The 20,138-nt window shown below is 38.3% G+C and overlaps 2 protein-coding genes across 5 annotated transcripts; one reads left to right on the plus strand and one right to left on the minus strand.

Annotated features, from left to right (window-relative positions):
• Nucleotides 1-4,143: 4,143 nt before the first annotated feature.
• Nucleotides 4,144-6,798, plus strand: fmodb (fibromodulin b). The gene is made up of 2 exons (XM_084917774.1): nt 4,144-5,032; nt 6,040-6,798. Exons 1-2 carry the CDS (start codon nt 4,144-4,146, stop codon nt 6,189-6,191), a joined length of 1,041 nt encoding a protein of 346 aa, XP_084773900.1. The 3' UTR covers nt 6,192-6,798.
• Nucleotides 6,799-7,367: 569 nt separating this feature from the next.
• On the minus strand, nt 7,368-18,497 carry csf1b (colony stimulating factor 1b (macrophage)). Of its 4 annotated transcripts, none has more exons than XM_084917773.1 (9): nt 18,243-18,497; nt 16,611-16,730; nt 16,473-16,535; nt 16,189-16,359; nt 15,815-16,040; nt 15,585-15,721; nt 8,685-8,728; nt 8,556-8,588; nt 7,368-8,401 (listed from the first exon to the last, which is right to left on the minus strand). In XM_084917773.1, exons 1-8 carry the CDS (start codon nt 18,282-18,284, stop codon nt 8,567-8,569), a joined length of 825 nt encoding a protein of 274 aa, XP_084773899.1. In that variant the 5' UTR covers nt 18,285-18,497; the 3' UTR covers nt 7,368-8,401; nt 8,556-8,566. The 4 variants fall into 4 exon arrangements, with proteins under 4 accessions (XP_084773899.1, XP_084773898.1, XP_084773897.1 ...); XM_084917772.1 differs by having other exon boundaries at nt 7,368-8,405; XM_084917771.1 differs by having other exon boundaries at nt 8,556-8,593; nt 18,243-18,496.
• Nucleotides 18,498-20,138: the final 1,641 nt, after the last annotated feature.

The raw sequence follows: 20,138 nt of genomic DNA on the forward strand, positions 1-20,138 counted from the left end.
ATGTTAATGTATTTACTGCACTAATGTGCAGTAAATACATTACTCAAAGGTCACACCTTGTGGAACTAATTAGGTTACTTGAAACAAGTCAGAGAAGAAAGTGTTTTTGAACATTTCAAATGTCAACATGGGAGGGTTTCCCAGCTTTGTGAAAGGCCAATAATTAGGCAATTTTAAAATAGCATTTCTCTTAGCGAATTCCACGAATTCTTTACTTTTTAAACTAACTTTGTTACAAAATATGGCCTGGCCAAAACCCAGTTGTGAATGGACGTGATCTACAGGCCCTCGGGAGAAAGAACTCTGCATTAAAAACAGACACAATAAACTTCTGAAAAGCTTTGCCAGTAAATATAGTTTGTGGCAGTATCCACAAATGCAAGTTAAAATTGTACCAAGCAAAGAAAAAAATATATATAAACAAGATCCAGAAATGCTGGCGCCTTCTCTGGGCCCAAGCTCATTTATGATGGAATGAGGCAAAGTAGAAAACGGTCCTGTGGTTTGACCAATTAAAATTTGATTTTTTGTATTTTTTTTTAAATCATGGACACAGCGCTATGCAGGGTAAAGATGAGAGGGAATGATTGTTATATTGGATAGTTCAAAAGCAAACATCTGTGATGGTATTCTGACATATTTTTCAACGAAGACTGTGCTTATTTCAGAAACACGATGCCAAACCACATTCTGCACGTACTACAACAGCATGGCTCCATTGTAAAAGACTCCAGGTGCTTAGCTTACATGCCTGCAACCCAGACTTCTCAGTCACTGAAAACACTCGGTGCATGACGAAATGAGTAATATAACATAGTAGGCCTTAAACCTTTGAGCAGCTGAATCTTATATCAAGCAAAGAATGTTTTTGAAACTACAGCAGTTGCTCTCCTCAGTTCCCAACCGCGTTGTTAAGAGTGTTGTTAAAAGAAGAGGAAATGCAACACAGTAGGAAACATGCCCCCGCCCCAGGTTATTGCATTTAACAAAAACTAAAGTAAAGCAACTTGTAAAATAATTAAACCATGGGTAACTAAAAAAAAATATTTAAAAAGACAACTTAAACAATATTGTGCACTAACAAAAATAATATAGAGAAAAAATGCTTTAGTTCTCATTAATTTGGCCAAATGTACCAACCCAATTAACCTCAGACAACATTAATATCTATACAGAACTTCTTATATTTAGCTCTTTACAAAAATATTATTCACATTAAAATTATAAAAAAAAAGAAAGTAAAACTAATACTGGAGCCAATAAAACGACAAAGCAATTATAACTTTGCTCTGCCCCAGCTTTTCTTAAGGATGTCCATGAAGTCCATGCTATGTTCTGTTTCTGTTTTCTTTATGTTGAAGGTAGGACTTAAATTAGACACAGCACTGAATGGCCCCTGGGCCACTTCCTGCCTGTTGGTTGCCTCTGATTACCCCTGTTATGTCATTGAGAAATAAGGTTCAAATTTTCAGCCAGTTTGATACACTTCCTATCAGAGAATAGTTTACTGTTTTATTTTTGCAGTTTTGTGGGAAATCACAAAAAAACTTATATTTCGAAGCCAAATGCAGATTTTTAACATTTATTTTTTGAATTTATATAAGCACTGTGAATGGAGTTTTACTGTAAATACATTGAAACTGAAAGACCTGAAAGATTAAAAAAGAGTTTTTAAATTAGACATAACACTTAAAAGTATTTATTTATTAAAGTCAGATGTAAAGCCCTATTCGTAGTTTGTGTTTTGCAAACCTTAGTTTAAGGATTGTTTTAATCACCATTATAAGATTAAACTTGCAGAGAAATACCAGAACTTCACTGATGTAGAGTGGAACCTTTGCTAGCAAGCTTTCCGGGTTCCACACATCCAGGGATGGAAAAGTCTAGATGAGCTTTGTGATTTCACGCAAATGTCATATCTGTGATAGAGCTCAATCGGAGGAACTGGCAGATATTCATTCAACGAAAGGGACTATGAGCAGGAATTCACACCAGCAGCTAATTTAGAATAACTAATTAACCTAACACACATTTTTGGAGTTTGTACTATTATTATGGAGATGTGTGGAGTTTGGAGTTTGTGGGTGCAAAAGGCCCCAGCCAGGCAGACCTAGAACTATCTTGCTGTAGGCAACAATGCCAACCACAGCGCCACTGGTCATGATTTAACAAAATAGCTGCAAAGTCACTGTTATGGTGGCTAACCAGCTTGCATCTCTAAACTGTTTGGAATGGTATCACACTCATGTTAGAACCATAGCATTTTATGTTAGGATTAAACTTAATGACATGAACTTCCCCCACATTCAACAGTTTACTGCCCTCAGTATAAAAACTAGTGTGTCCATATGTGCACTTGAAAATTAAAAACTGTTCTGCGGTCTTCGCCTACTCTTTCTTCCTCTAACTCTTTTAAGAATTCTTATTCAGAAATTTTCAAATAAGCATGCTTACTTCCTACTATTTGTATTCAGTACTGAAATTCATTCAATAAGAAATATCATATTTACCTGTTGTTGTCAGGTCACGAAGCAGAGAATGGGTCTGCTGAACATTTATTGTGTGGTGTGACGTACTCATGAGTGTAAGCCATGGTTAACATTGAGTCAGATGTTTTGGATTAAACACGACGTTCACATTATAAGAAAATACCTTCGGTTTTTATTCAAATCCTGTTTTAATTCAAACTGTCTTTGTGGTGTACTCAAAGATGCACAGAGAAAAAAACAAAGCTGTTTATCTTATACTATCTAAAAATCTGGGTTGTATAAAGAAGATTAAAGTGAAATCTGGATTTTGTGTGACAATGATTGATCAAGGCCAAAGTTTTCACACGGACATGGTTCTACTGGAAAGATTTTAATTTCTTTCACCAATATTTCTACTTTGGAGGTGCTTTGTGATGAAGCATAGCCATTTTTAATTGATTTAGCAGAATGATATTTGATCATCGGGTCTTAGAAAATGTAGCTACTTAGTTTGATAGTTTAGAAAACGAGTTCTTTAGGGATAGAGCGTCTTGTTGTTTCAGAAAAAAGGGGAAAAGTCTTCCAAGTCTTTCCTGGAACGCTTCCCATCTGTTATCCTCAGGTTCCCTCATCTTTCATCTAATATCTAAGAGTTTGGTTAAGGTATGTTACGTCTTGAACCACTTCCATCTTAAATCAGCACATTGCCTCTCACTGTCTCAGAGGGGCGTAGAAAGAAGACTGGGAAAGACACACACACACATAATCCCTGAAACTCTGCATCCAATTTGGAGGAGGACATGAATGGAAAGGCCTATTCTGAAATCTATCCGCTGGCTGATAATGATGCACTTCTGTCTGCAGATGCCAGCAAAAACACGTTATCTTTCTTCACCACTTGAATACGGTAATTGAGAAAAGTAGTGCTTGTAGGCAAAGATAGTAAAAAAATGACAGGGTTTGACATACTTTGTTGAAACATACTGCATAGTATATACTAGACAAAAACATACTGCCATTTAAAAACTGTACTTGAAATTATACTTAACTCTTCCAGTATTTCCCAAAAAAATAATGGCACTAATTTAATTATCAAGGCTAGCAACAGTGCAATTCCATACCATAACCTCCACCCCAATTTTTCCATGACCACCACACCACAATAGTAAACATCAAGCCAGACTGCATGGCTGTACTAATGATATGGCGTGACGCAGTAAAGGAAAACAAGGCTGTTAAAAAGCAGATGTCTATACTAGTTCACACATGGTATTGATATTTGCATGGCTGGAGGTGATATGTTGATGTGTAGATAGTGGAAAATATATGTGCACTAATGAGACAGAGTGGCTGGGGCCGCAGGGGCTACAGCCTCAGAGAGAGGGGATTTACTCTATACCGACAACATTTTCCACTTATTCTGAGAAACACACGGGCAGCGTGAGCAAGGGAGGAAGCATCGTCTCAGATCGGCCAACTGGTAGGTATACTGCACCTACCTTACATTTAAAAAGTGGAGCAGGAAGAATGAGATCTGTCTGAAGTTAATACAGCAGCGTGAGTCAGTGTTAGTTGCCAATCATTTCCACAACGATCAGTGTTGTTAGGACTTATTATTACCTTTTAATTAACTACATAATTTCTCCCTGTTTTTCCTGGGTTTTTCAGAGTGATCATGTGGACATTGGTGCTCCTCCTCACAATAGGAATAGTGGATTTGGGTATTGGCCAACACTACAGCCAGATCCAGCGGCTGTCCCACCTGCGCAGGCGGCAATGGCACGCTGGCTTGCAGGCTGAGGATGCAGATTGCCCCCTGGAGTGTAACTGCCCCTCAGTCTACCCCACAGCCATGTACTGTCATAGCCGCAACCTTCAGCATGTTCCCTATGTCCCCTCGCATATAAAATATGTCTACCTGCAGCATAACCAGATCACAGGCATCCTGGATGGGGTGTTTGACAACGCTACCAACTTGGTCTGGATTGTGTTATTTCACAACAAGCTCAGCTCAGACAAAATCGGCAAGAACGTCTTCAGCAAGCTCAAGAACTTGGATCGGCTCCTCTTGGATCACAATGACCTAACACACGTGCCTCCTAACTTGCCCACTTCAATCACAGACCTGCGACTTGGGCACAACAAGATATCAAAACTCCTTGCCAGCTCATTCGAGGGGATGGCCAACCTCACCACCCTTCATCTCCAATCAAATGCCATAGAAGACGTTGGAGGTGTGTTCAAGGGGTTCAAGTCTCTGACAATGCTGGATATCAGGAAAAACAAGCTAAGGAAAATCCCTGACAACCTCCCTGTGAGGGTGCAGCAGCTATACCTGGAATTTAATAATATAGAAAGCATTCCAGCAGATTTTCTCACCATGTATCCCAAACTGCAGTTTGTCCGCTTAGCTCATAACAAGCTGACTAATAAAGGACTTCCTTCCAATGTCTTCAATATCAGCACGTTGGTCGAGCTTGACCTGTCCTTCAATAAACTGGAAAAGATCCCTGTTGTCAGTATGAACCTGGAGAACCTTTACTTGCAAGGCAATAAGATTAAAGGTATGAGGACTTCTATTACTTTCAATTAGATAATGCCTTGAAATATTTTATGGGCACAGAAAGACAAAAAGGTTAAAAATAAGCAAAGAAGAGTAATGTGATTACATACACCCTCAGTGCAGAACTAATTTCCTGAATGTTGCAGGCTGTCTTTATGTAAGACTCAGAGCTCTCCAGTAGTTTAGTAGTTTTACTCAGCGAGACACACACAATGCCACTCATGCATATAAAGCGAATGATAATACAGAAATCTTGAAGACTTTAGATGTAATGTTTAAAAGGACTGTGCTTTGTCCAAATATGGTTTCTTAGTCAATTTGTTATGCTCCAGGATGCCTCCAGTGGTGTAATCCTCTCCCATTGCTTGGTTGATAAAGAGTCATGCTAGTTATCCTGTATGCTTCATAGCTATATTACTCAACTTCATTCAAACGGTCAACCAGCTTGTATGTATATATCCACAAATATGTTTATTTGGCATATCAACTGCCTAAAATTAATTTTTTTCCCCAATCTTTAAATAAGAATCATTTAATGTCTGCATGTGATGTTCGGAATCGGAGCTGCACATGCAGCAAAGTGAACATTTCAACCACTAGATGACAGCAAAAGCAAGATTTTCAAACTGTTTACCAGTTATTTAAATTATTCCCTTGAAGCAGGGATTTTCCACGAACTCTCTCTCAGTCATGGTAGAAACTTTACGAAACACCAGATATCCTCACATTAGAGCTCTCAACAGAAAACAATGCGGGTTTTTTTTTTGTGACAAACTCCAGAAAATAACTCTTTACTGACTCCATTTAAAGAAAAGTTTAGAGAAGATCTGCCCCTTCTGACACAGTCATACATTTTGGAGTTTGCACGGACTAATATGCATAGGTATATGTAGCAATGAGCTTGGTTTGGTAACACTTGTCGTGAACAGACATCATCAAGACATCATTTTTTGCTTCACATCTCAAAAGACGAGAGTAACCTATTTTCTCGCCCCTTTCCTCTTTCAGAGTTCTCCCTGAGCAGTTTCTGCAGTGCTGTTGACATGTCAAACTTCTCCAGGCTGAAGATGCTCCGTCTCGATGCTAATGAGATCAGTGCCAAAGACATTCCTGCTGAAGCCGCCTACTGTTTGCGGCATGTTGCTTTCATTGATGTGTAGAGGTTTCTGAAATGTCTCTATCTGTAACACATGCCATGCTATTATGCTTCATTATATTTTCCTTATATTACTCACTCTCCTCTCCATTAAAACATGATTGCATAATGTTTGTTTAACCTGTTATGAAAGCTGTTAGCATTACTGAAATGATAAAACTTAGCCAAAAGGAAATACCATAGTTATACAATCACATATCCGGATGGCAGACATGTGGATGACAAAGAGTGAAGAGATCTGGTCTAACGAGTTACATCCGCTCAAATAATTAATTGGTTCCAGTTGTCTGGTAAAATGGTTAGTAATAATAGTGCTCAGGTATAATAGGAATATAATATAATATATAATATGAAACTGCCAGCCATTGGATTTTTCCCTCCATCATGTGGCACCTGCTGGAAAAAACAGCAGGCCAAGCAGCAGTAATTATCATCAATATGTTTTTGTGAACATTTTAAAATTATAATCAGTGATGGACACTGAGTAAAGCATTTACACTTTGTCTTCTGGTTATTCAGTCCATAGGACAATTTTGATTTTCTCCCTGTTCACGTTTAACATGTGAAATTGTCTGGTTAAGTGTATCTCTAATTAAATAAGTATTCTACTTCAAATGAGCCGTGACTGTTATGTCTCACTGTTATCTAATTGTTTACTTCAGTTCACACAGTGACTTTTCAAGACCCTATTGGGCCACGTAACTCATCAGAGTTTTTGACAACAAGTTAATTTGGTTTCCTCTAATTTGAAGGTAAGAAGCAGATGGGCTGGGAAAGAGGACTGTCAAAAGGTATCTCCACTTCTTCTAACTGATCTTAAGCAGTTCCCACATATTTATTGTTGAAGACAACTTGCCTTTTCATCTTCAACAGCTGCCTTTAATCCCTTGCAGAAAGGCACTAAATTGAATTAGAGAAATGCTTTACTTGTTTTGTAATGGTGCAGTGTCTTGGGATAAAGAATGGATCACTGCCATGCAACGGTGGTTTGCACTCTGATAAGCGGTAGCATGTGAAATTAAGTGTGTTATAGATTATGCTGTATTGCAGGTTGCAGTTGGTACTGCAGACGATGGGTCGAAGAGCTGTGTTTTCCCTCTCTGTTTTCTTCAAAAATTCATTGAAAACAAAACAGAGGCCAGCACTCATGCACATGCACATCCTTCGACATGATTTACTGATTTGGTCCTCTCAAAGCCACATGCAAATGTTTCACTTTTTGGGGAATTGTCCAGTTCTTCTGAAAACTGTTAAAGTATTTATTAACACAAATAAAACATTTGGCCTGACCATCATGGAGTAAATACAAGTGAATACAAGCAACTGACAGCATTAGAGAAACGCATGTGCACAAAGCCTTTCTGTTTTCTCAGTTTTATAACCAGTTATTTGTCATTACAATGCCATAATGATTATAATGCGTGCGTATGAATAAATTGTGTTATTATTCCCACTAAAATCTGTCACCTCCATATGTAATAAAACACATTTCCTTTGAAGCTGAAGCAGTGATATGCATCTATTGTAATAATTTCCTAACTATTCTCGTAACCAACAACACATTATTGTACAGAAGTCATATTGAAACTGTTTGTACAGTTTTGAAATACTTAAAAAAAACAATCACATAAAAAATCGAATTCTCTTAACAAAAGAGCAACTATGTAAAGACTTTTTAGATTGATAAACTTTGCAAGTTTTTGCCAAGAAAAAAAAATTCCAACACAAAATGTACAACAGTGGACACTATGAAGTGGCTATAAATCCTTTAATGAGAACATGACCCGCTCTTTAGATGTGAATGTACTGTGTTCAGTTATGAACTGGACAGCTGGTTAGCTAAATAAAGTTTCAGCTGGTTATCGATGGTTAACTTTTATTACCAATACAGTGATTGAATAAAGTGACGATAATAAATAACTCTTGGAAATATTTGGCAAATAACATTAAAAACATGATGTTAACTTGTAGCAAATAGAAACACATAATTCAACATACATAACTGCTTTAAAAAACACTTTTTTTGTGAACTTAAAAAGTTATCTGCAATAGAAAATGCATAAACATAATATACATACCACATTATTAACAATAAGTTCCATCTTTGGTCTCAGATCAAGCAAAGCTTCTTATCCAAAAGGTGTGCATGATACATTACACATATACTGACACAAAAACTCAGGTTCACAAGTGCTCTGTCTGCTGCTGCAGTGACTGCCTGGAGAGAGAAAACAATACTGAAAATACATAAAAACGTAAAGACATATGTGCAGTTATACTGCTGCACATAATGCATTTGTTTAACGCATTTAAACAGCTCCAGATGCTTAACTGTTAGCAATGCTTTATAGGCCAGTAGGATACTCACATTACTGTCCCTCAATTTCTATGTCCTGCAGGTCTGTGCTTTAATAAGATCACAGAAGCATGCTTTAGCGTCGTTTCAGTAAAAAACGCAATGTCAGTCTTTTTGCTTAATTAATCCGTATATTCTCACCTTGTGTTTGTTTGTAATCTTGATCCATAAGGGCTGTAAGTTTTCTGGATTGGGAAAAAAAGCACATTTTTTACACATCAACATATCTGAACACATAATACAAACAGTTGGACTTGTCTTTATTGAAAACACTGCATATTCTCTCACATTGCCAGCTTGTAAAACGTGACTTATTCAAAAACTTCTTCAAGAAGATGAGATGCGTGGGTTGTTTGAGGCATGCAAAGTCTTGTTCATGGTTCACTACTTTTTTCAAGAAGGATTGCATTGTGAATCATGCTTCGATTGTAGAAACTTTCACAGAACTTTAGAAGAAATGTTGTGAAGATGCACTAAGTAAGGCTACAGAAGTGTGTCTGAAAAGCTGGATGTTCATCAATTCACAATAAGACAAAATGTCTTATGTGAGCAAATATAGGGCTTACACAGTGCTATTTTTTTTTTTTTTTAAAAGGCACTACAGTACACAACAAAGCCTCCACCATGTCTCCCAGATGTTAGACATGGTGGAGGCACCGTTGTAGTTTTGGGCTGCTTTGCTCCCTTAGGGCATTGCAGCCATTGAGGGAACAATTCCATGTGGGAACATTTAAACAGCTTTTTTTTTAGGAGAAATAGAACAACATGTATTCACTGTTGCCTTAAGTCTTTTAAACCACTTTGAGCACCATGTAACGGAGAAAATAAGTTTCTATAAGTTACTGAAGCTCAACAGTTTGTAGCAGAGTATTTTCAGTCTTCGCTGTGCTTGATTGCTCATTATGTTCAATAAAGACATGAAAAGTACAACTGTTTGTTCATTATTAGTTTACCTTTAAGATGGACTAATATCAGACCACGTTTTTGTGTGTAGTCAACACAGAAATTCTCCTAATTCCAAAGGGTTCAGAGCTTTTTCTGGGAACTACAATGTCAAGTCATAAGAGATAAAATCAGTTCCACTGCTTGAACTGGTCTTGTTAGAAGGATGGCTGTAAAGACTAACAGAAAAAGATACGTTTTTGATTAACAACCCCAAGTAATGAAACACACCAAGGTTCCTGTCAGTATGCAAAACAGTTGCGAAGATAAGCTCTCACTTCCTTTTTGGCATCCTTCTAAGTATGGTCAGAAGTTCTGTTCCAGTTGTGGAGCACATTCCAAGATGACTGTCCTGGGAATATTTTTAGACATTTCATTGTGATCCACTGTGACAGTCAAATTTGGTAATTAGAAGAACATTAGAAGTTCAGCCTCCCACTTTTCAACAGACAACAAATATTTGTTCAAAGCAAAAAGAAAACAGCCAAAATGTTATTTTGCTCCCTAATGGTTAAATACCACATTTCATGCTTCCCTTTCTGAACCTTGGTATTATATGTGGCACCATGGTGCAGTGGTTGACACTACTGTGTGCATTCTCTCTCTGTGCCTTATTAGGTACTCCAGCTTTTTCCCACAGTCCAAAGACTTGCTCAGTTAATAGGTGATTCTTGGCTGTATCTGTTTTTCTGTCCTGGACTGGTTAATCCAAGGTTTAACTCAACCAAATGACATCTGGGATAGGTGTCATTTAGTGCCCCAAATGCTTTGAATTGTGGCAGCTTTTCTGCTCTTTCATTTTGTAAAGGATAGCCCAGAAGCTCCTATGCAAAAAAGGCAAGTAAGGAAGCACTGAAGCACCTGTCTTTGAACTTTCCTTTACTGAATTCATCTAACTTTTTTGTGTCTACAACTGAACTTCTTTGCTTTTAGTGTGACTGATTGTGCCCATTTTTTGTGGTGTTGCTGGCATAATTTGGCATAAACCTCCTTAAACTTTGAGAAATAATGTTTTCATGAATTGCTGTATATCTGTATATCTGTGAGATAACCTAAATATTTACTTCAGTCCCCTTAGACCCAACACCATTGATTAAGAAGCTACTATTGGCTGCTCCCTTTTTCATATGTGGTTACCACAACAGGCAGCACTGCATTTTACACTGCATAAAATGCGATCGTGGCTCAAGAGTTGGGCGTTGGCCTTGTAATCGGAAGGTTGCCGGTTCGAGCCCCGGCTTGGACAGTCTCGGTCGTTGTGTTCTTGGGCAAGACACTTCACCCGTTGGTGGTAAGAGGGCCCGATGGCGGCAGTGTCCGGCAGCCTCGCTGCGCCCCAGGGTGGCTGTGGCTACAATGTAGCTTGCCATCACCAGTGTGTGAATGGGTGGATGACTGGTTGTATAAAGTGCTTTGGTCCTTAGGGGACTAGGGACTAGTAAAGCACTATACAAATACATTCTTCCTTATGCAAACCCAAAGATATGTGTCTATAAAATATGATCAGTCTTTTAAGGTAGTTGTACTTAAATCATTACTGAAAAAACCTACACTTGATCCTGGTATTTTAACCAGATTTTCATCACTGCACAGGAAAAATGCTAGCGGCATTTTTCCTGTGCAGGTTACTAATGATATTCTGATGGGCTGAGACAATGGAAAAGTCTGGGCTCTTTCCTAACTTCAGTGCATCATTTAATATGGTTGATCAAACTTTTTCCTACAAATACTAGAAGATACTGAATGTGCTGTGTTGGTTGCGATCATATTTGTCTGATAGATTACAGTTTGTATATACAAATGGAGAGTCGTGAAGTTCTACAGGATTCTTCCCACATAGCAGATATGTCTGCCCCGGATCTGGTGTCAAGGCGGCACTGCTGGCTGACTTCTGGCATGTTAAGTGCTATGTCATCCACTTATGGGCAAGGCCTGGGTTAGATGACACTGTTTATGTGATGGGATGCCACATCTGGCCCGATTGTGGTTTGGTTTATGTGGCCCAGGGTCATAGACCTGGCACTTCTGACTGACTGGTGTCATGGCAGGGTGTATGTCAACCAGATGTGGCCCAGGTCTGGCAATGATGGCACTATTTATGTTCCTATTTGATTATTTTAGTTAGAAGACCCAAATGCCATGTTGCAATACTATACTGCTATGGTAGCCAACGTTTCAAATGCAGTTTTGACAGGTTCATGCTTACCACTAGGTGGCTGTAGCTCAGGACGTAACCCTACTAATTGGAAGGTTAGCGGTTTGATCCCTGGTTTCTCCAGTCTGCATGTCGAAAATGTGAATGTGTATGAATGTAGTTAGGAAACACTCGCTTTACAGAAAGTGTTTGATTGGGTGAATGTGGCATCTTATATAGAGCAAGTACAAATACGCTATATAAGAATCAATCCATTCACTGTCTCAACAGAGTTCCAGCTTCTTACTTTTGCACTATTATGTTCTGGCACATGTTGTTATTACATGGCTTGATTAAGGTACACATTAGGCTGACATCTGGGGCCAGAGCTGAAACTGTTCTGGGCCAGCACAGGACCAGCAGTGTGTCTGTAACTGGCCTTGCGCTGGCCCATGTGTGGGCCACCTCTGGCAAACCAGATCTGGGCCACCAAAGGGCCGTCATTCAAGCACATGAATGGCCAGATCTGGGCCATAGCAATTTTCGCTATGTGGGTTAGGCAACACTATTAGAAAACACTGCATTCATATCAATTGCTGCCTAATTGTTACCCAGTTAGGTTCATCAGAAAAGCCAGACCAGATTAAAAATGTGTCTAAACAGACCCATTAAATAAATCACTTCTTTCATTTATATCATATAAAAATTAAGAAAATCCTGTGTTAGAGAAAACTAAGTAATAGAGCTGAAAACATCACATTTTACCTATAGGCTGGGTTGTTCTAATCATCAATCAAATGTCCTCAAAGTTCTCTGAAAAGCCTTCAGCTAATCCAAAATTCTTACTTAAAACTAGCTGATATTTTCCCCTAATATTAACTTATCTTTATTAGGTACCAGTTATTGCAATGTGGGTGGAAACCAAACTATTGATGAAGCCCACACAAAGGTACAAAGAGAACATGGAAAAGCCACAAAGGCCACAGATGACTAAGGGTTCAAATCAGGAACCCTCTTGCCACCCCTTTTAAAATCCAGAAATCCTATTTAAATCTTTGATCATGCGCCATCACATCTTATAAAATTCTTGTACCCTATTATCCTAAGAGAGCACATTGTTCTCCAAATGCAGTCTTACTTGAGGTTCCCAAAAGTATAATGGAAGACAGAGCTGTAACCTGTCAGTCTCCACTCCAGTGCAAACAGCACAAACACTTGGAGAGAGACACCCTCTATACTTTTATCATTAGCTTCTAAACATTCATGACATGAAAGTGTTGAAAACAAATCCTTGTTAGGGTACTAGCACCACATTGCTGGAAAACAGATGTATACTTCCAGGTTATATTATTGAAGTAGCTTATGCAAAAACAGCTATTTATCAGCAAATGTTATTACAAAAAAGGGTGGGGTTTCAATAATTGCTACTTTTGCTTACTTTAGTTACTTTCTATGCAAATTGGCTACAGGAGACTCCCAAACAATAATGCAGGACAGGATTGTATACACATAAAGATACAACAGCTGTATTTTTACGTATTTTACATTAAAGTGATAAAGTTGAACAATACTGTGCAGAAGAATTTGAGTATACAAATGCTACACAAAGCTTCTATGTGTGATTCAATATCTTTTCCACCTTCCAAACTTCCACTATTACATTTTCAAATCCAATCTTACTGCTATAAATTAAAAAAACGCCACTGCAGCCTCCATGCTCCTCAGCTGAGTAACTTATAGTCTTTTTTACAGCGATCTATTAGGTTTAAGGCTTTGGGAATGTAATGTTTATGTTACTGTCTGTCTCATCCCTGTAGACAAAGCAAAGCTACAGTAGATCTTAGTTCTGAAGTGGTGATTGGTGGCCCAAGGTAGGTCACAAATCATATTTACCAGAATCGTAGCCAAAATGATCTTTTGAAGTCAAACATATTTTCATTGGATTTTGATCAACTTGAGGAAGACTGTTTTTGAGAGACATTTTGTTTAGCTTTGGTTGCTAAAAACAGCTGTATGTTTGTCTCCTGTTTGGATCTTTATTTATGCAGTTGCAGGTTTGAATCAAGCAAAGCTTTACATCAGAACTACCATACTTTCTAAAAAGTGGACAGAGCATGCTTATATTACTGTTTACAACAAAGCTATAGTTTAAGCCATGTGGCTCAGCAAGCTATGACAGCCTATAAAATCCTTGAACATCTGACTTTATTTTCACTTTATTTGCCTTGATAGTTTTTTCCCCAGTAAAACATTATAGAAAAGCTGCATACTGTAATTAAACAGCCTACACTACAAACAGTATAAGCACCTTTAAAATGAGGCATGGTGATTTATATTCACTAATCTACAATTCAAGGTGAAATAACTTTGCATCCATGTATCAAAGAGGTTCAAAAAAGAAAAAAGAAAGCTGAACAAGGTCCAAGCTCCAAAATGCGGTTAGTCGGTTAAAAATAGCGTTCCACAATTGTCCAACACATACAGCACTTTACTGAGGTTACCAGTTGTCAGTGTTTCTGCACTCACCGCCAGCCATGCAAGATCCCTAATAGTCTGCTGCATGTACTCATGTCATCACATGTAATTAGCTAAACAACCATGCAAAATCATTAATTCCTGGAAGAGAAGTCAGAAGTCAGTTCCACTTTCTCATGCTGTCTGGTCTCTTTTCATCTATTTTTCTTTTTTTTTCCTTTTAAATGCATTAGCTGCAGCATTCAGTGTAATTTCTGGTACACATTCCTTATTTGTTTAGCAATTACTGGTGAGTGTCACTGCCTAAAAACCTCAGTGTCTGTCTGATGTTGGATTTAATATCAGACATCAAACATCAAATCTGAAGTTGGATTAATCAATCTGATTCTGAATCAGCTTCTTAGTAATAATTGTCAAATCAAATACTGAATATAATTACATGTGGACTTGAAAGAGCTACTTAAATTAATACCATTTGTTTGCCTTTATCCTATCACTGTGGAGGTCTAATGTGATTGTAAAATTTTCTGCAAGGATTAATAAAATTGAGTCTGTCTAACATGACACATGACACTAAGCAAAAACATCTTTGTCAACTATCATTCCAGTTTTAGACTCTCCTCAAGAGCTAAACCATTCACGGTTTTCCCTTGAGTATACATTCTTGACAGCTGCTGCCTGTAAGAAGCAGAGTGCTTTGTGACCACGTTTGATTTCCACACAGAATCAATGTAAAAACAAAACGCATGTCGACTGCAAGAAAGCTATAGTGCATGGGTGGCCAAACATTTATAGTTCTGGGCCAAATGCAGAAAAATATGTCGAGTCTTAGGGAAAAAAAAAGCCTATGTATTTCACACTTTTGTGCTTTTGTAACTTGAGAGACAATAAACCTTCACTGTAAAGTATTTTATCTCTTTTGACTTAAACGCTGTTCTGTTAGAGGTCTTATTAGCATATTATTGTTTTCAGTGTTCTTAGCGTGCCATTTCATTGCTTTGCTTTATAGGATTTCTTATTAAACTTTGTGTGTGTGTGAGAGTTTTTAATAAGCTATTCAGCGTTTCCAAAATGCATTTGTTGCATTTTGAAGGAATGAGTGAAGGCTAAAACCAGCATTATGTTAAAGTCATGACTTAGAGTCTGTGAATAAAGTCACTATAGATTGTAAGCCTCAGCCAGCTAAAAATCAGTGTACTCTAAATCATTCAGCTTCTCAAGCTATAGGTGACTGCACTAAATACCCTCATATCCATAAATGCAATGCTTGTATTTGTGTATTTTTGTGCATGTGCTGCTGCAAAGTAGGTGCCAGCCTACACGGTATTTATTAGTGAGAGAGGGCCAGTGCTTCTGCAAAAAAGGAGTGCCCCGGAGAACAGAGCTGACTGCCAAAGCCTACTCATTTGCAATATGACTTGAATGCCTGGCTAACTTTACAAGGGCACATGTGATTTTGTAAATTAAAACAAAAACAGAAGCTCTGATACCTTGTGTGTGATGAGACAGTAGAGAGTAAGAATAAACAGCAGTCCTCCACAGATAGATGCGATGATGAAACCCAGCTTGTACAGGTCACTGACTGGTTCTCTCTGAGAGGCCGGCACAGAATCTCTGTCGTAACTGTCTGTAGGAAAGGACACACGATTTGTGATCTCTGCAGTGGCCGCAGACATCTGAGTGTTTCATCACAAACTACCCAAAAAATTGAGATTCTCACCTGTAAAGTGTTGTGTGATTGACTCTGTGTATAACTCTGTGTATAACTCTGTGTATAACTCTGTGGTAGAGCCAAAGGTTTCTGTGTATTCATGCTGGCACCTCCAGTCAACCGGTGCATCGCTCGTCGTCACCAGCTCCCAGTAAACCATTAACACTTCTGAGACCTTCTGTAATGCATCCGAAGGAGACCCTCTGTAGAGCACTTCAAAACTCTCTGGTTTATCCTGAAGCAGATTCGAAGAAACAAGTATTTCATATGTCTTTAAGGTACTGCAGATTCATGTGCTCACACTATTCATATGATTTGTCATCTTCATATGACATTATAAAAGAAACAGGCTGCAAGTTCAGCATTCGGAAACTCATGCTGACCTCAATCTCTTCATTAATCCAAGGCACACATTTCTGAGAATAGATGTTGAGGATGAGCGCCCTCAGGGACTGAACATAGCCATCATTTACTGAACCCCGAATGTATTTGAAGTGGGTCGTAAGGAGCTCCAGTATCCAGGGTAATGCAGCTTTTACAAAGCAACATTTGCTCTGTTGGAAATCAGAACACAAGGTAATAAACACGAAAAGCACAAACCAGTTAATGGAAAACCTAAATCAAAGGTGTTTGGGGAAAAACAGTTGCATAAGGTTATATTACCCACCAAACTCCTCTGTTCTATGAATGTGTAGTTTATTGAACACCCACTTCTTAACTGGTTATCCATCTGTGGAAACAACAATTGCAACATCTCAGCCTGGGCCGTGCAGGGTGATTGCTTTAATGTTGTTTCAACACCTACCAGTTGCCTAACTGTCAGCAGGTGTTCCCTAGTGATGGAGTGTCTGCATGGGCCAGGGACCTCAGCCATAGTCAGAGGGAAGCTCAGGAACATTATCATACACAGACACTTTACCTGCAACTAACACAACCGCATAGTGTATTCATGAGAACTACAAAAATCCATTAGAAGTACTATCTGTAGACTAAAAAAAACCCACTCAAGCAGACAGTCCTTGTAGACAGTGTGAAAAAAACCCTAAACTGAATAATACACTCGAAAAAAACAACTAAACCACAACAACATTCTGGGCAGCCTTTCCTTAACATTTCATCATGCATGTACTCCTCACCCTGTAGCAGTCCAATTCAGTGACCCCTCCCAAGTTGTGCTAATCTAAAATTATTTCCAAGAAAAGAATAAGTTCAATGCAAACCTAAGTTGAATTTCCACCTAATTGAGCTATTAAAATTTAACAGTAGTAATTCTTTCCATCCAAAATATCTACATTCGAAACGTAACAGCAATACTTTCTTTCCAGAAAACACAGTGTTTGTGTTTAACTGCTCTACGCCGTCATCTGGATCTCAGCTCAGATAAAATATCAGGTTTCAGATTGAGTTTGAGAGGAATGCATAGTGATTCCTTGCTGCAACACTACTAGTGACTGATGTTTAAGTAAGTGTGGAGGACTGTGGCGTGGGGGTGGATAACTTCAATTTTTGGTCAAATACTGCCCTCTACCATGGAAGCCTAAGCAGGGAAAACAATGTGCACAGGATTCAACTGTATGTCTGCTACCAAGCACCTTTTGGCAACAGTAACAGTCAAATGGGCTCCAGATGGAATTAATGCTTCCACTAAGGATTAAAACATGGTGATAAGCACATGTTCTTCGCACTAAAAGCTAAATGATTACACAGAAAGGCATTTCATAGGTACCTCTTTGACTCACTTGGCTCCTAAAGTTTGATGCAGCTTTTGCAATAAATAGTCAAGATAGAGGGAAGTGAATGAAACAATAAAACAAGATTTATTTGTCTCCAGTCAACTTCTGAGATGAATTAAGGCACAAAAGACAATTCTTTGAAAGCCGCAGAGACAAGAAATAATCTTTTTATATTTGGTTTTCTGTTCCTAATACAATTTTGAGCTGTTGAGTTTAACTCTTACTTGGTTTTCTGGACTACAAAGCACTAAATCAGTGCACATGGCAGGAAAGAATTATTGCCAGGACCAGGAGGAAAAATAAGTTCCGTGCCATCAAAGTTTTAAGTTTGATGCTTTGATGTAAATTTAAAGCAACATGCTGAATAATAGTAACAGAGTTACTTTTACAGTAAAGTGGGATGGTACGTTAAAAACTAACATGCCATACTAATAATAGTAACCAGCATAAATACTTAATGATTAAATTAATGTTATTAAATAAAACTATTAATGGGACTGGTACTTGGCAAATGCAGGAGCACATGATGTAAATGTCATCTATCACATGATTCATTTTCTCCATGGTGTCCAAGATATCTCTATGTAGGTCAGCAAACGCATGATCAAGCAGATAACTTCATATAGACACTAACGCAAGCATTGCGCTCAGTGTACTAGCGGTGTTTTTGAAAAAATTCTGATTAGAGAAATGTTCTCACCTACCTTAGCTTTGCTCTGAATCAGCGTGGACACAAGGATGGTCATCTGGTACGTGTTTGACAATGGAAAACACCAGACTCCTCTGTCAGACACATTGAAGCAAAGAGATCCTTTTCAAAAATTCACCTCCACTCCACCGAAAGGAATCTGTTATTAAGTAAATTTGACACTTCGTCATGTGGCGCTGTTCTTCAAAGCATTGCTTGATGTGTTCCCTCTCTACAGTGTGAGTTCAAACTGAGACTGTTTCAGCTGATGGACAGCCCTTTTAAAGACCTCCCACCTCACTATGTGGGACAAGATACACATTCCTGAGTCTGAAGACCAATGTTTTGGGGACTACAGATCAATTGACGTTTCTTAACAATTTCATTTTTTTGTATTTTAACGTATCTGACTAAAACATTACATGTAAATATTAAAACTAAACGGGCAAAGAAAATTCTGTGAGCTTGAGGTGCATACATCTGTTCTTGTCGAAATGCTTGAAGCGGGTTGAAAAGTGATCATAGTTTTTCCTCGGGAAATACAGGCTGTGAGTGAGTGGACCCAACCGAGCAAAAGCGAGCAAAGAAAAACAAGATGTTCTGAGCACTCAAGGAGAATTTTCTGACGATCATTTGGGGCAGAGGTTGTCAGACGCAGGTGATGTTTCATGCTGCTTGAGGAATCCAAAACTCCTTTTTAAAATAACGTCACATTTTTCCAAGCCCGATCCTAACCCATGGGAGAAGCACATTCACATAAATGCTTTTTTGAGCTCTATTTTGAAGGGAAAACGAGGAAGAAAGGGAGAAGAAAAAAGAGTGGTTAGAAATTCAATGCCACGGGAAGATTTTACATTTTTCTCACATTCTTACATCTAATGTCATAAACGCCTTCCTCTTCCTGCTATCAGCCTGAGAAATGTACTGTCACTTTATACAATTCAATCAGCATTGGAAAGAAACCATTTACATTAAGAGACGCCCTCCCCATCGTCTTGGAGGTGGTCCTAGCCAGAGTTATTATAGTTTTGTATTTTTTCAATAGTTTTTTTTTTTTTTTTATTAAATTTTGACTTTCAGCATTTCAGATTAGTTTCAGTTAGTTTCCAGATTTTCTTGTTTCAGTTGAATTTTTATTGTTTAAAAATGTTTAGTCTAAATCGTGTTAGCTTCAGTTTTAGTGTTTTATAATTATTATGTACGGAGAGCATATGCCAGAGGCAAAATTCTGGAAAATCAGTACATGTATTGGAAGTGAGGAAGCCACTCACTTATAGACAACCACAGTCTCAGCAGAAACGTCCACCAAAGCCTCAACAGGCAAGTAGTAAAATAATTTTTACCAAATTAACAAATATTAAAACTAAGATAGCTTGAGCTACCCAATAAAGGTTCATTCACTGTCCTCAGACCAATCAAGTTTGCCAATTGTGAATTCACACCCCATGGTTATGTTGTCAGCCCTCTTTTGTAATAATCTAAACCGTGGTGTGTTAAAACACAGCAGGCCAGACAGTCTTCACTCACCACCAGCCAACTTGCTATATTTTCCTCACTCAGATTTAATCTGCTTCCCAAACATTAAACTCAAATTGAAGGTTGAAGCTGTTTTGACTTACTGGAAAAGATCCAGCATGCATTGCCAAGGCACGAGTACAAGGGGACAAAACAGGACCTCTGTGGAGCGATCTATAGATTTTAAGTCAAAGGTTTGAAAAAAAAAGAAAAATTGGGCCAGTTCCCAGAACTGTTTGGCACTGGGGGTGGATACTTTAATCCTTATTGACTTGGTTATGGTTGATGTTGGAAGAATGCAGTATAAGTCCCAGTTTTCTTTGGTATGGTTTTTTGAATGATTATGGCTACTTTATGCTTTACATGAGCTACTCTTTGTAGGCTGAAGTGGCTGATA

The sequence above is a fragment of the Perissodus microlepis genome, chromosome 20, assembly GCF_051167445.1.
Source record: "Perissodus microlepis isolate ML-2025 ecotype Zambia chromosome 20, ASM5116744v1, whole genome shotgun sequence".
Lineage (NCBI taxonomy): Eukaryota > Metazoa > Chordata > Actinopteri > Cichliformes > Cichlidae > Perissodus > Perissodus microlepis.